At 43.2% G+C, this 15,214-nt stretch overlaps 1 protein-coding gene across 1 annotated transcript; it reads left to right on the top strand.

Annotated features, from left to right (window-relative positions):
• The first annotated feature begins 4,497 nt into the window (after positions 1-4,497).
• Positions 4,498-14,846, top strand: IL17D (interleukin 17D). The gene is made up of 3 exons (XM_039378665.1): positions 4,498-4,765; positions 4,859-5,166; positions 12,867-14,846. The coding sequence occupies exons 1-3, from the start codon at positions 4,751-4,753 to the stop codon at positions 13,180-13,182; spliced, it is 639 nt and encodes a 212-aa protein (XP_039234599.1). The 5' UTR covers positions 4,498-4,750; the 3' UTR covers positions 13,183-14,846.
• Positions 14,847-15,214: the final 368 nt, after the last annotated feature.

Raw genomic sequence — 15,214 nt, 5'->3', positions numbered from 1 at the left:
TCTCTTCTTCAGGCTGAACAACCCCAACTCTCAGCCTGTTTTCCAGCCCTCTGTTCATCTTCATGGCCTCCTCTGGACTTGCTTTAACAGGTCAATGCAGGGCACCCCAGAGCTGGATGCAGCACTCCAAGTGGGGTCTCACAAGGGCAGAGTAGAGGGGCAGAATCCCCTCCCTCAACCTGCTGGCCACACTGCTTTTGATGCAGCCCAGAATACAATTGGCTTTCTGGGCTGCAAGTGCACACTGCTCAGTTACATTGAACTTCTCATCAACCAACACCCCCAAGTCCTTCTCCTCAGGGCTCTCAATCCATTGTCCACCTAGCCTGTATTTGTGCTTGGAATTGCCAATAAATAGATCTGCAGGTATTATGAAGAAGTGTCGTTTCTCTTCTTGGTTCCTTTGCTAGCATAGTCTGAGACTGTTAGAAATTAATTTAATTTGCTAGGCTTTGATTGTTGTTGATGTCAAAGGCACCTTTATGGTAGAAAGGCTATTTTTAACCTGTTTGCTCCTTGGTTTCCACCTTTGCCAAATTAAGTCCATTGAGGATTCTTCACTTTGCAAGAATTTCACTTTTGCAATGCTGAATTGCCTAACAACTGTAAATCTCAATGCTGAGATCCTGCTGTAGAAGATGTTATGCTGTGGAAGCTGCAAAGTGGTATTACAATCCTTACAAGTGCAGGGAAGATGAATGGGAACAGAACAATTTGGGTGACAGGTTATCTGCAAACAGAATGCGAAGGAGAAGGGTATCTTTGGGGAATAATTTAATTCTCTGTCTGAAGATTTATACCTACTGGTGATGGCAGCTGAATGTTTGGTGCACCCACAGTACAAGTCGTTCAACTTTAAGGTCTATATGATGATTTTTTAAATGTTTTTCAGATCATTATTTCAGATAAGAGACAGGATCTCATTAATGTACACACTGCTGTAGCAGGATGGGGATAAACATTTGGAATATGCCAGTTTAGGGCAGTTCTGCCATTGCTGTGACAAGCACATTATGTGGTATCATTAATAATGCTTGTCAAAATAATGTGATTTATTTATGTGTGAGCCAAAGTATCTGGAATCAGCTATCATGCAAGGGCGGCTATGGAAGACAACAATCCCAACCAAGAAAAAGTCCTGACAAGGTTGCTTGTTGCTCGTTAATGTGTCTGGAACAATGAAGACACAAACCTTCTGTGTTTTTCATTAAACATATTTCAGTGTTTAACATGGCATGAAATGCTCTGATGGAACCACATCAGAAAATGTTTCTTCTTATTCATACCAACTCACTAAAAATGTCTGCCTTATTCTTGCACAGCTTAGTTTTCTTTTGAACATCCTGACTTTCTCATAGCAGGGTTTTGTAGAACTGAAATTCTTATTATCTGGCATTGATCACTATGGTGATAATCTCAGGAGAGAGGCAGATGCCATTCCCAAGTATAAATGTTGAATGACAATTGCCAGAAAGAGTATTTAGAATATTATATAAAAGTGAAAGAAATACGTTTCCTTCTGTCTCTCCGATAAGTGACAAGTTTCTCTTCCCCTTCTTCTCAAAATTTACTCTTTGTTTTGGTTAAAAAGGGATAATATAAGGGGAATAAAGGAGGATAAGAAATGGTAAGGCACACCATGAAGGTCACCAGAATCCAATAAAATAGAATGTGAAGATTTGATCAGGCTATAGATTAAATGTTTTCATATAAGGAGATGAACTGTTATCTTCATTTGTAATACGTTTGGGTCAGGAAACTGGAAAGTTAAAGATAATATGTTGTTGGAACACTGAGGGGAAACACCAGAAGCTTGGGACACTATCGAGAAGAACACTTATGACTGGAGGCTGGCAGGTGAGGGAGGGCTGAGAGGAGAGGGCAGGGAGGAGGGCAGGGAAGGGAAGGCTCCTGCACTTCCATGAGCAGGGCGAAGGCAGGGGGTGCCTTTGGTGCAACAGATGGTGGTTGTTCCTCCTTTGTCCTCCAGAACTGGAGGCTCACCCAAGGACATGACCAGACCATGGTCCACTCCTTTCCTCCCCCACTCAGCCGGAGAGATTTACTACTTTCTACAAGGACACTGATATAAAGATAAGGAATTGAAAAGGATACCAACTTCTGGCATCAAGCCCAGTGATGTAGTGGGAACGGGATGGTGGGCAGCAGACTGGCAATGGCCTGTGTCACTGTGGGGATGGTGACATAGCCAGCCTGCAATGGGTGTCTCCTGGATGCTTGTAAGATTTGGCACTGCTAGCCTTGGCATGAGGCTGGGAGGACCACAGGCAGGGAGGCAGGGGCCGCCCATGGCAACGGAGGGTTGCTGCTCCAGCTGACCCTGTTGTCAAGAGCATGGGCTGGATGTTCTGTGCTCCCGCTGCTGGGAATTTTCAGCTGAGGCTATCAAAGGAAAACATCTCACTGCCCTGTTTTCTCTTAGCAAACAGCATGAGCCATGGAATTCCCTATAGATTCACATACAGGTGCATATGCCTGTTATTCTGAAATCATTGATTGAAGTATTATCATGTATTGCATCAAATTCAGGACAGACTTTGTATTAATAAATATTTTTTTCCAGTATTTAATTACATAGATGTTTTAAGCCCCTCTCAAATTCTAAGAAACTTACAGATCAGCTCCAATGACAATGACACTGGTTAGTAATTTCTCGAAGTCAGAGAAGAACCTAATTTGCCAAATGTATTAGTGAATTTTTTATAACTCAGATGTCTCTGGGGTAGAGTATGCCACGAGAACTGTCATTGTACTCTTTCAGATCCCGTGTAATAGAATCTCATTTGCTGCCCTTCTGTGATTCTTATTATTTGAATCAATGAGATTGTTAATAAGACAGTACAATGCAAGTAATGTACAGAATTAGAATATTGCCTAAATAAGACTCAAAGCCTTAAATTCACTGGCAATTTGATGCTTGTGCCATTGTTTTCTCTTCATCTGCTCTGATTTTTTGAGGCAGACCTCTCCCAGAAAGGCCAATATAAAGGAAGTACCTAAAATTCCTTTTGGAAAACCAAGTGTGACATCCTTACACTACTCAGAAAGCTCTGAGAAAAGATATTGGTTTATCTACAGAAGAGTAATATAAAAAGATCTGCTGTGATAAGTATTTGCCGTGTTACCACACATGTCACTGGAAGATGGTGAAGTAACACAAGGCCAGGTGCAGTGCCGAGCTCAGGAGTTAGACTGTACTGAGTTAAATGGAATCTGCCTTGCCCCAGTCTCTCACCTGAGGATAAGACTCCAAAGGAAAGTTTTTAATTCAATTTTAAACAGTCCTTCCTCAAAGTCAAAACCTGATTCAAATCCCACACAGTTCAAGGTTAAGACACTACTCATAAGTGATACTGACCTGTGATGCATACAGTACCAAAATCACTAAAAAATCACAGTTAGACTCAATGACTTTTCAGAAACCATGAAATCAAGTCACTTCATTATGAATGCCAGTTTGTTCTGTTTCAATTCCAGTCTGGTCGGTGAACCTGATGTCTTGTATTTCTGTGGTACAAAGCTGGGGTTTCTCAGTCCTTTTATGATTTATGATTCCTATTTTCCCTCATTCCTGATCAGTATTTTCATATTGACTATCCTTATGCTAAATGCCTCAATAGATGTACAGGGCTTTAATATAGCACATGAAACATTTGATTCAAGTAATAAATTCTCAAGGCTGTTTTTAATGCTGACCAGTTCAGTGTACCACATCTTTTATGATCCAGAGTACTACAGATGCTTTTTTTTGTAGGTTGTGCCAGAGACAATAAATACATTGCATTACGTGTTTTTAAATGTACCAGCAAGCCAGCACAGAACAGATGGAGAAGTCATTAGAGGTGAGACTCACCTCAACCTCATCTAGATGTGTATCATGCAAGTTTCTCACCTTCTGAAGCGGCTCTTCTTCCAGTGAGCAGAGTGACACTGCAGTGGGTGTCTGCCACAGGCCACCTGAGCAGGAAGAACTGGCGGATCAGGCTGTCGCACAGACAGCTCCAAGCGACCTCACCTTCGCCAGTCCCAGTCTTCATGAGGGACATCAACCACCCCAGTGCCTGCTGGGGATGTTTCTGGAGAAACGCGCCAAAGGTGCTGCCAAGTCGGAGATCCCAGACCGCTACGAGGGACAGTGCCAATTGCTCTAGAGTGACTGGGAGAGCCCGGGCTGCAGCGGTCCCTTCCCCAGCTGCAGTCACACAGCCAGGGCTGGGCTATTTCCAGCTGTAAATCCCCGCGTTTTTTCACATCAGCCTTGACCCTTTGGCTCTGACTGGGCCAAGTCCCCCTGGCTCTGCCTCACTCTCGAGCCCTGGACGCCAGGTGTCCCGGCGGGGCCAAGTAGATCCCGGCCCTGCCCGCGCCGCGGGCGCGGTGGGAGGGAGCGCGGCTGCCGACGGCACCCTCGGGCTGCAGGAGCGCTGGGCCGGTGGCCGGGCCCGGGCCGGCAGCTGTGGGCGGACCGAGCCCGGCCGTGCCCGCGGGGCTGTGCCGGGGCCGGGGGCAGCGCGGCGGGGAGCGGGACAGGCCCGCGCCCGGCGTCGAGCCCTCGCCGCCTCTCCGTGAGCTCCGCCGAACATGTTCCTGGCAGGCGAGGCCAGGGGAGATGCAGTGAGGCGCGGGGCACTTTTCCAACAGCTCCTCCGCCGGGAGAGCCAGTGGCACGGCGCGGCGCCGCAGCCCGCCGCCTTTCGCGGCTCCCTCGAGGCGGAGCAGCCCGGCCGCCATGCAGCGAGGCAGGGTAAGGGCTGTGGGTTGCGGGCCGGGGGCTGCGGGGCGCGGGTGGTGCCGGCGGGTCGCGGTCCTATCCCCGCTGACGGCGCCGTCGTTGCAGGTGCGGGCGGCGGCGGCGCTGCTGGCGCTGCTCTGCGCGGCGCTGCTCCCGCTCCGCGCCGAGCCCGCCAGGGCGCACAAGCAGCGGCCGGCGCGGACCCGGAGCTGCGGAGAGCGGCCCGAGGAGCTGCTGGAGCAGCTGTACGGGCGGCTGGCGGCGGGCATGCTCAGCGCCTTCCACCACACCCTGCAGCCCGAGCCGCCGGGCCGCCAGCACAACGCCAGCTGCCCCGCCGGGGGACGCCCGGCCGCCGACAAGAGGGTCCGGCTCCCCGTCAACCTGCGCAGCGCTTCGCCCTGGGCTTACAGGTGACTCCGGGAGCCGCGGGAAGGGGGGTCCAGCTGCCTCAAGGGGACTTTGCGGGCTGAAGGGAGCCGGGCCGGTGTCCCCGTGTGGGGCCGGCGGCGCCGGGATCCTGCGGCTCTCCCTGCGCGGTGCCCGGGGGATGATCGGGGGGGGGCGAGGGGTGACCGCGGCACCGAGCAGCAGCCGGGAGGAAAGGTGCTAAAGTAGACGTCTAGGTAAGGCGATATAAGGTAATTACGTCAAAACAGCTTGTCTGAGGAATACGTCTAATGGGCAGAAAGAGAAACGAATGAGGTGGAGTGAGCCGTGAGATGGAGCTCACATCCACCCAGGAGCACAGACCACCCCTCAGAAAGTTGCTCGGGGAAATTGTCATATGTGAAGTTCACTCAGAGGACCCTCAGCAAAGAACCGCCGCCAAGGAAGCACCTCCTGACTCTGTAGCAGCCCCAGGGGGGCTCAGATCTCTTCCTGAGATGTGACTCCAGACGCTCTGCTGTTTCTAAAATACATGAGTGCACTCAGTGTTCATGTTACATACAGGCAGAGCCGTATCTTCACTTACCAAACACTCCCAAGGGATTGCTGTCCAGTTTGCTGTAGGATCGTAGGCAAGGAATGAGTACAGCAGTATTCTGCATCTGTGTTTTCAGCCTATGCATTGCAAACCTCCTTCCCCTGAGGTTGAACAGAGGCTCACAGACTATTTTTAAGGGGGTGTAAAAATAACTTAGTAAAGTAAATTTGAATTTAGGCTAATTAATACACAAACCAAGGGTCTGCATTTCTACAGGGAGCTATGGAAAAGCATGGAAACCACTTATCTAGAACACTAAACCCAGTGTGTGATCACATTCTCAGAAGACTATCAAGCCTTCTGGTGGTTTGTCTTAGTAAGACTAACAGAACTAAAAGAACTGAGTTCTCTGTTTTCATCTTTCTGTAAAGATACTGCAGACAATAGGAAGGTAAAACATGCCCATACTTAAAAGGAACTGACTTTCTTGCTACTTTCTGTGCATCATCCTTCCCATATGCTTTGATGCAGTTACTGTGTATTCAGCAAACAAATATCTCCTTGTTAGTGGTCTCCAATAAACATTCATTCCGTGGCATGGGTTTTGCCCACTTTTAGTTTAAGAAGTAATCCTACCGAGAGAAAAATGGTTTATTTGCTCAGTAAGTTTTTCATAAACAAAGTATTTTTAGTAATACATTTTCTCTAAGCAGACTGAGGATTTTTAAGCTACCTAAGCATGCACAAAGCAAGTATGATGAATGAAACACCTACCACTAGGCTCAGGTAATTTTTATGACGGTTTTGCCAAATATTTGCTATCAGAATCAGATATATCAAGTATTGCTATCAGAAAATTGTTCTTCTGGTTTGAAAACAATGCTTTCCATGCTTACATCTCGTTAGGCAGGTGTTTATTTTCAGTTGGGCCTCTGAATAGGCTTATTTCTTAACAGAGAACCAGCTGCTTTTTGGGGCTTGGCTTACAAAAAGTTTATTAAGAAGCTGTAAATCCACTGTACTTTTCATCAAAATGTTTTCAAACAAACCACTAACCATTCACATACAAGTAACATGATGACATCTCCAAGCTAGGAATTTTGAAAGATAGCGGGGGAAAAAAAAGTATACTATTAAAAGCAAAATCTAAAAATATATTTAGGTGAAAAACTGTTTCTCTAGGTTGAAGACAACTGAGCACATGGTCCAGTTAACAGATCCCATTTACAGCTTTTTTTTTGTGACTATGGTTTTACTGTATCATTAGTGTGCATTGAGAAACCAACAGACATTGCAAGATTTGTAATGAAAGTGTAAAATATAAGATTGCTAAAGTGCATTAGCTATTCCAACCTGCTATGTCATAGATTTTGAAGCTAGATATGAAGATCTGTTTTATTCTACAGTCTTCACCCAAGTACTCTGGAAGCAAGCTCCCTCATCCCATTAGAGCTACTGTGTATCTTTGATAAGGACATGCAGCTCTCCATTAAGAACCTGCAAGTGATGTTACATGACACTTTGTCAATGGTTAACCGATTTAATTTACACAATCCCAACGATTTCTTCTCCGTGGCTGGGGTGTTAATCTGAAAAACTGCTTACAGCTGTCTTCTGCAATACAGAACCTTCTTGACAAGCCTACTCACATTTAATTCAATCTTTCCTCATAAATTTCTCCCCTTCACTGATTCATTGCTGTCTCCTGAACTGTCTTCTGAATCACTGAAGTTGTTTTAGTGGTGAAATAAATTCACTAAGTAGACTGCTCTTGTACACTATAGGACACTGCTCAAGGGCTAGATTCAACTGCTTGAAATTTGCATCAAGATGCCTGCTCCGTTTTGGTGTGTCTCACAGACATCCTGCTCTCTGACTTCTTTTCTGCACCTAAAAACTTATGGTGCAATTCATTTTTGCTCTGTGCATAGAGTCTTTCTTTTTGACCTGCATTTTAATGTCTGAGATATCTTATGCTGTTTCTACGTCTTCATTGGTGTTGCAGCAGTTCCCATTGTTACCATCTGCAGATTTCATTAACATAATGTTTACACATCCTATTCCAGGTCACTAATATTAAAGATATTAAGTCTGGCTCTACTTACCTTCCCCTGTATATCTCCCTAGGTACCTGCTCCCAGCTGTTTTAACACTGCTGTTTGTAATTCTTCTGCTCAGATGACTGTTCAGTTAAACTGAAATTTTTTCATATCAGCATTTATGAGAAAGAATCAAATATATTACTTAGAGATCTGTTCACCCCCCTGCATCGCCTGTATCCCAAGTTTGTCATTCTAAGTGTGGAAGAATTAGGTTTGACTGGCTTAAAGCTTAGATAATCCTTATGTAGCTTCTTTCCTTATCTTTGTTCTGTGCTTACTATTTATTTTCCATTACTTGGTCTTTTAATTTGGTTATACAAAAATCAAGACTTACATCATTTTTGGCTTGCTGCAACCCAGAGATACAGGGGTTGTACATGGATTGCACCACAGATCCATCTGGTCCCCAATCCTGCTGCTAGCAGCAACCAACAGGTGGTATTTAAAGCAAAAGTTAGCAGAAAAGTATTCATCTGTCTGATACTGAAATTCCACCCTGATGGCCACAGGAGATCAGTATATAACTCAGGGCACAAAGTTTAATCACATGAATTGCTCTTTACTCTGCAGAGCTATAAAGAGACAGCAGAGTTCCTAACTGAAGGCAGTTAGGCATGTTGGATTTGTTCAGCAGTTCAGGAAGCTGACCTAAAAATTACCCAGTTTTTTAAAAAAAATAAAGCCAGCAGCAGAAGCTTTGCCATGAAATCATCATTTCATGAAATCCATCAGGCAGACTGTGTGCCAGTTTGTGGCACCCATCCAGGAGCTGCTTGTCCTTTTTAGCAGCATTACTAAATGGACAGTCAATGATATCCAGAAAGCCTGCTTGTACAAGGAGGTTCTGCAGGGGTCATGGTCCTTGGCTACTCCTATGGTTCAGAGTTGCTTAAATAGTATTAGTGATATGGGCTGACCTACAAAACTCTGCCAATAGCACAGGATGGGTGCTACTTGTTAAAATTTACAGAAGCCATAATCATGGTGAATCTTTACCAATGCAAGCTCAGCTCTACAGGTGCACAGACAAGATTCTCATGGACAAGAACCATTATAAAAAGGATTAATTTTAAATGCATATCTAAATGTTTGCAGGGTCTGATCATAAAGCTCAGAGTAATGGTTGAAAAATCCCACTGAAGTCAACAGCATTTTTACAGGTAGTGTTAATTTGTGATTCCATTCTTGGGGCTGCAGAGCATAGATGCCATTCATTAATCAGCTGTACACATCACCTCTATTTTTATTTTCTGTTTTCTTAAGGTTGTAATAACAGTCATAGCCATTTTGTAGGAATACATTGAGTCTTCTGCAAACACACCTCTGCGTATCTTTAGCAAAAATTCTTTATGTGTATTCAAGAAGTCATTCACGTTTCTAAATTTCCAAATCCCATGGTTTCCGTGTCTGCCTCTGGGGCCTAATCCTATGTATACTAAGGGTTATTTACAGAGATTTAACTTTTATTGTTAGTGTTGCTCTGATCATGAAATCTCACATCATCCACTCCCTCTCTCAAACATTGCCCAGCTTGTTTTTTTATTGATGTTCAAAAACCAGTTTCAGTTTATAAGCATCCTTGGTTTAGTGTTCATTTACATAAAATTTAATAAAAGTAATACAGACAAGTCTTCTTTTACTGGTAAAAGCCAAGCATGTCTGCAATGTGTTTGAAAAAGAGGTCTTTCCTTTACATAATGCTCCAGTGGTTTTCTAGAAGCTTATCCAAGACATTTTTCAGGACTTAATAGTACTGCGTGGCACAGTGTGCATATCCCAAAGATACAGCCAAGGGAAAGAATACAAGGGGTCACAGACTGCCATCCTTTTCAGTTGAGGACGTGTTCGTACAGCTCTTCAGAAAGTCAGTTATAGCATTAGGCTACTCTTTGCAAGCACTGTAGTTACTACCTGTATATAAAACAAACTAACATAATGTGAACAAAAGAGCACCTGCTATAGGAAAATAAATGTCTTGCCAAGAGGGAAAAAAAGTTATTAGTTCTTAATCCTGTAAGTATTTTGGAGTGTAAAGGAAGGGGATGATGATCTGCTTATTAGACTTCTGATAACATCCAGCTGTTAGCCCAGTCCTGAGTCATTTCTGAAGAGTCAGCTGCCTGCCCCACCACAGCATCTCACTCCCTGGATTCAGAAGCTTGGAAACTATGAAGTGATAATATTATTAAAAATACTACAAGTGAAAGTAGCAGCACAGGACAAGACAGATAAAGTCTCTGCAAGAGTTTTACTTCTGACAGAAACTTTTGTCTTGAGTTTCCAGGCTTAGAATGTAAACGGCAGGAAGTTTGTTTTTCACTGGAAGCCCTCAAAACCCTTGTAGGGTCATAAGGAAAAGCAGCCTAGTCACACTTCATGAGCAGTTCCAGTTCAGCACAAATCTGCTTCGTGTTCCAGCAGACCGAAACGGAGCAGCCCAGCAGAGCTCCCTGCTCCTGTTGCTTGTGAATCAGGAGCACTGGTGAGGCAGAGTTAGCCTTATATACCAGTGACCCGAATTCACAGGACAAGGGCAATCCTCATAAAAATGTCTGGGCTGTCTAGTTTGCAGCAGTGGCCACAGCAAATGACACAAGGCTGCAGGGGACAGCTGGATGCCAGTGAAAAGCTGCACTTCTCTGGTCCTCCACCACTCTTCCCAGCTGCATCCATCCCAGCTGGGTGTATCTTCACTACACATAGGAAGGAGTCAGTGGGAACTTGGAGCATGTGCTCTGTCTGGTTAGTTAACCTGATGAAAAATGCCCTGTTCTAGAGGATGTAAAAACATGACTTGTAAGTGTTTGGAGTAATGGAAAGGCATCAAACTGAAGCAGCTGAGGCAGTGGTCGTTATCTACACAGAGTGGTCTCGTTCCATTAATGCAAACAGAGGAAACAGGTCACACAACTGCATTTATCCAGCCAGGTCACTGGTGTTTCTTAATGGTTCAGACCCAAGTAGGTCTGGGCTGTCTAGAAAGACAAAAATAAGGCTTTAGTTATATGGCTTTGCCAAACAGGTTTGTGCTGAAGATGCAGTACCTTGGATATGGCTCCAAATTTTAGTGACATTTGAGTTAAGCTACTAACTTCAGGAGGCATTACTTAGTGCCTGGATCTGGATGCAAAACCACATCTATATTTTCAATCCATCATCCTTCCAATTCCCCACATGATGGAGTAGAGGTGTCTACATCAAACTTAGTAATACAAGAGATTTTTTCCTTGGAAAGTAGAAAACCACGCCACAACCACACCATCCTTCCAGAAAAGCCCCCAGTTTATACCTGACTTTTTCCATGTGGGAATTTGGAGGGGAAAGTTTGTTGTAGACCATGATTCCAGTGTTCTTCTGCTACTAGTGAAAACTCTTATGTTTGCATGCAGAAGCATGTTCATGCTTTCCAGTAACATCATAAACCAGGTGCTAGAGATAATTCAGTAGAGGAAATACCAATGACTTGACATATGGTGTGTTTAACATTGTACCACTGAAATTACTCACACTTGAGTTTGAAATGGGAATGTATCACAGTAGAAAGACCTGTATTCCCCTTTCTTCCCTTCTGCTGGCTACCAGACATTTATTTCACATTGATGTGAGATCCTGTAACATGAAGGTATTTCCTGGGGAAAGTAAACAAGTATAAATGGAACAGAGAAGCTTTGCAAAAAATATCTGCAACATCGCCGGTGTCTGGCTATGAGAGAACTGGACAGGTTTTTCTGTGAGGAAAACCAATTCTTTAAATATATATATATATATATAATGGCCATTATATATATATTTAAAAAGTCTCTTTTCTTTGATGACAGGATAATCAAGTTTGTGTTTGGCCAAAGCAGTGTGGCTACACACTCCAGTGTACTCTGCTGTGCACTTAGTCTTTTATTTCGTAAAACAAGCAGACTTTATCAGCTTTTACTCTCCTTGCTAAAAGCAATGGCAATAGGTCAGCCAGGATCTGTGTGACTTGAGACCGTAGTATCACATCTTTGTTTACGCATCCAGCAACATCCAGAGAGGAACGACAGAACTTGGGCTCTGCTGATCCAAGCTGTACTTAGGATCATAGAACCATTAAGGTTGGAAATGACCTCCAAGATTATTGAGTCCAACCTTTGACCGATCACCACCTTGTCAACTAAACCATAGCACTAAATGCCATGTCCAGTTGCTTCATGAACACCTCCAGTGGTGGCGATTCCACCTCCCTGGGCAGTCCATTCCAGTGCTTGACAACCCTTCCTGTGCAGGAATTTTTCCTAATGTCCAACCTGAAGCTTAGATTAAAAGCTTTGCTTCTACTAATAAGGAATTTCTAGAGATAGAACATTAATAAGCAAAAAGAAAGGGAAAAACAACAAATGGTGAAACAAAAAAAATAGAGGCTAATACTCTTGAAGCTTTGAGGCAATGCTTTACTTCAAAATATAGCAGGTCAGGGCAGAAAAAACACTGACATTGCAGTTTATCTCAATGTGGGCATGAAAATACTACTTTTCTCTGGTTAGAGGAAGAGACAGAGGTGAATCAGAGAAGGAAATACAGAGTTCTGCTTTCAAGGGGAAGGCACCTTTAAAACTCCAATAGTAGGGAGGCAAAAGCTATTGCAGAAATAATAGTACAATTCAATTCTATTTAAATTATTAATCTTTAAACATCATGTCATGTTTTTAACAAAATAATGTTAACAAGGATTTGTACCAATTTTTGAAGAACTTGAGGCAGATCAAATGCCCAAGTGTCCTTTTTAATGCTCTATTTACCCATTCAGTCCAAACCACAAAACTTATTCTTCTTAAACCCCTGAATCTCACAATTCAGAAAGCCAAATGCTTCATACTTCCGTGTGCACTGTAGGACCTGATCAGTTCTGTTAGTTGTGCATGGTTTTTTCTTTACACTTTACAAATAAGAAGCCAGACACCAATAGCCACAGCTATTTTCCCTGGCAAAGACAACAAAAACATGATATAATTATTATAATTAAATAATAATAATAAATAACATTATATAACTCCAAAGGAATATATCTATTTTTAGAGGTACTAACGAATCTTTATTTGCTTTCCTATAGAATTTCCTATGATCCCACAAGATATCCCAAATACATCCCTGAAGCATACTGTCTGTGCAAAGGCTGCCTCATGGGGATCTTTGGGGAGGAGAATTTCCACTTCCGCAGCACCCCTGTGTACATGCCGACCGTCATCCTGCGCCGCACGTCCTCGTGTGCCGGGGGCCGCTACGTCTACACAGAGGATTACATCACCATCCCAGTGGGCTGCACCTGTGTGCCTGAGCCAGAAAAGGAGGCCGAAAGCGTAAATTCCAGCATAGATAAGCAAGAGGTGAAGTTGCTGGTGAGCCAGAACAAGCCCTCATCAGAATGAAGAACATATTAGGAATCGTGTTACAGTACTGGCCTCACATTCACATTTCACCACCTCAGGAAACCGCGACACAGCAGCAAACACATTGACTTGCCCTCTTTATCTGCTTAAAGTTATTTCAGTTATAAGATGGAAAGTTTTGTCCAGTCACTCAGATCATTAGAGATGGTGATTCGTATGAAGAACTTCTTTAGTTCATGTACACTTGTTTAGTGAACTTGTTGAGTTCATTGTTGCAAATTCCAAAGTTGCCTTTTTTCTTTTTCTTAGAGCAGAACATTTTATCCTTGCTTATTCACAGTAAATTTTAGAAGACGATGCAATTGTAAGACATGTTAACTATTATTATAGCAGGCTGCTGGTTGTAGATATTTTTAAAGAATCTCTTATACTCTTAAGTACCCTTAAATAAAAATCACATAGCTGCTGGACATGTGCCAAATCAGCAGTTAAAAGGATAATTTCTCAGGCTGGGAGAGCCTTCCTTTACATTGCATAAACTCCAAGCAGTGTTCTTGGCTGTTACATCTTTGGCTATTTAAACACTACAGTAAGGAAACCTTTGCTGAGTTAGAGTTATTAATGAAACAATATTCTATGTGTTTGCTATTTTTAAACTTGCCAAATTGCTAAGGGTACAAAAGTGTTGAGAAAAAACATGCTAGAATATTGTAAAACTGCAGCAGACTTTTCTGATGTGGACTAAATCTAATTACACAGAAAATATCAGTTAGAAAAAACACACTTTAGGTCCCAAGAATTCTGTATTAGATTTCATCCATCACTAACTGCTTAACTGTTTCCTGTGATAAAACTGTATCTGTACAGTTGAAAGGCCAAAACCTTTTTCGTGTTAGGAGAGGAGATTCCCCACTAAAAAATAAGTACAGAGGATAGGCTCCATCTCAAGTACACTGCGGGTGAGTAAGCAGGCTAGGTCTTAACTTCTAGATGCTACAAGAAGTTTACTGAAGTGAGTCCCAGTCCAAACAATTTATACAATTACTGTTACTCAGTTTTCCCTATGCCACACGTAACAATCACCTGCAAGAGCTGCTAGTCCATGGAAGCACCATCTTCCATCTGTGCAGCTTAGTGCTGATGGAACTTGATGGCAAGCCCTAAGCAGAAACCCTGGATAAACAAAAATTTGCATTTCCAGAACAAGAGACTGAATGTTGACTCAGTGTAGTGAATGAGAATCAGGAATAACCAGGCATGCCTTGCACAAACATAATTCCTCAGAGGGCCACACTTGCCAAAACTGATCAACCTCTGAATGCACAGCAGAGTTATCTTTTACAGTTGAAGGAGCATGACTGCAATATTTTTACAGAATAAACATCCTATGCAGCAATGCATTTGCCACATCAAGAATCTCAAAACTGGCCTTTAATTCATAGTGGAGAAAGTCCCTACACTACACAAACACACACTTTGGAGTGTTGTTGGATGAAGAATGGAAAGACTATGAGCTAACCAGAATTAACAAGTTAAACAGAGAATGAAAGTCATACAACAACTACTTATCTTGGTGCACAATTATGGACTGTGCTCTCTATGACTCAGTCTAGCATAACAGTATTTTTTCAGTGCAATTTATGTAACTTCGTACAAAGCCTAAAATAGCTTAACGAATAAAAGATTCCCTTTATGATGTCAGATTGAAGTTTGTAACTGTGTCTTTTGTGCAGATGCTTTTCCTCAATTCTACTTGTCTTTAGATCTGTGTTTCCTCAAATTGTGATGCTTCTATCTCAAGGGAATCCTCAAAGGAGAGTTCAAACAAGGTCATAAAGTGTTTATACTACTCAGAGAACAGCTAATTGCCTAGCTGCTGCCAGCAATTAGAGGTAGTTACCTGTTCCCCAGAGGATGTAAATACTTGCAGCAGTTACAACCACTTTTCCTTCCTCCTAATGTGGAAGAACTTCTTACCCTCTGAGCAGAGGGAAATGATAATCAGAGGGGCTCAAAAGGGAGACAGACCCACAAAACCGGAGAAACACTGCATTGGATGATGTTTCAGCAG

This window comes from Pipra filicauda, unplaced genomic scaffold (assembly GCF_003945595.2).
Source record: "Pipra filicauda isolate LSUMZ 115617 unplaced genomic scaffold, ASM394559v2 scaffold142_size1944046_pilon, whole genome shotgun sequence".
NCBI classification, from domain to species: Eukaryota; Metazoa; Chordata; class Aves; order Passeriformes; family Pipridae; genus Pipra; species Pipra filicauda.
Note: the sequence above shows the minus strand (reverse complement) of the source record. Positions and strands in the feature narration are given on the sequence as shown.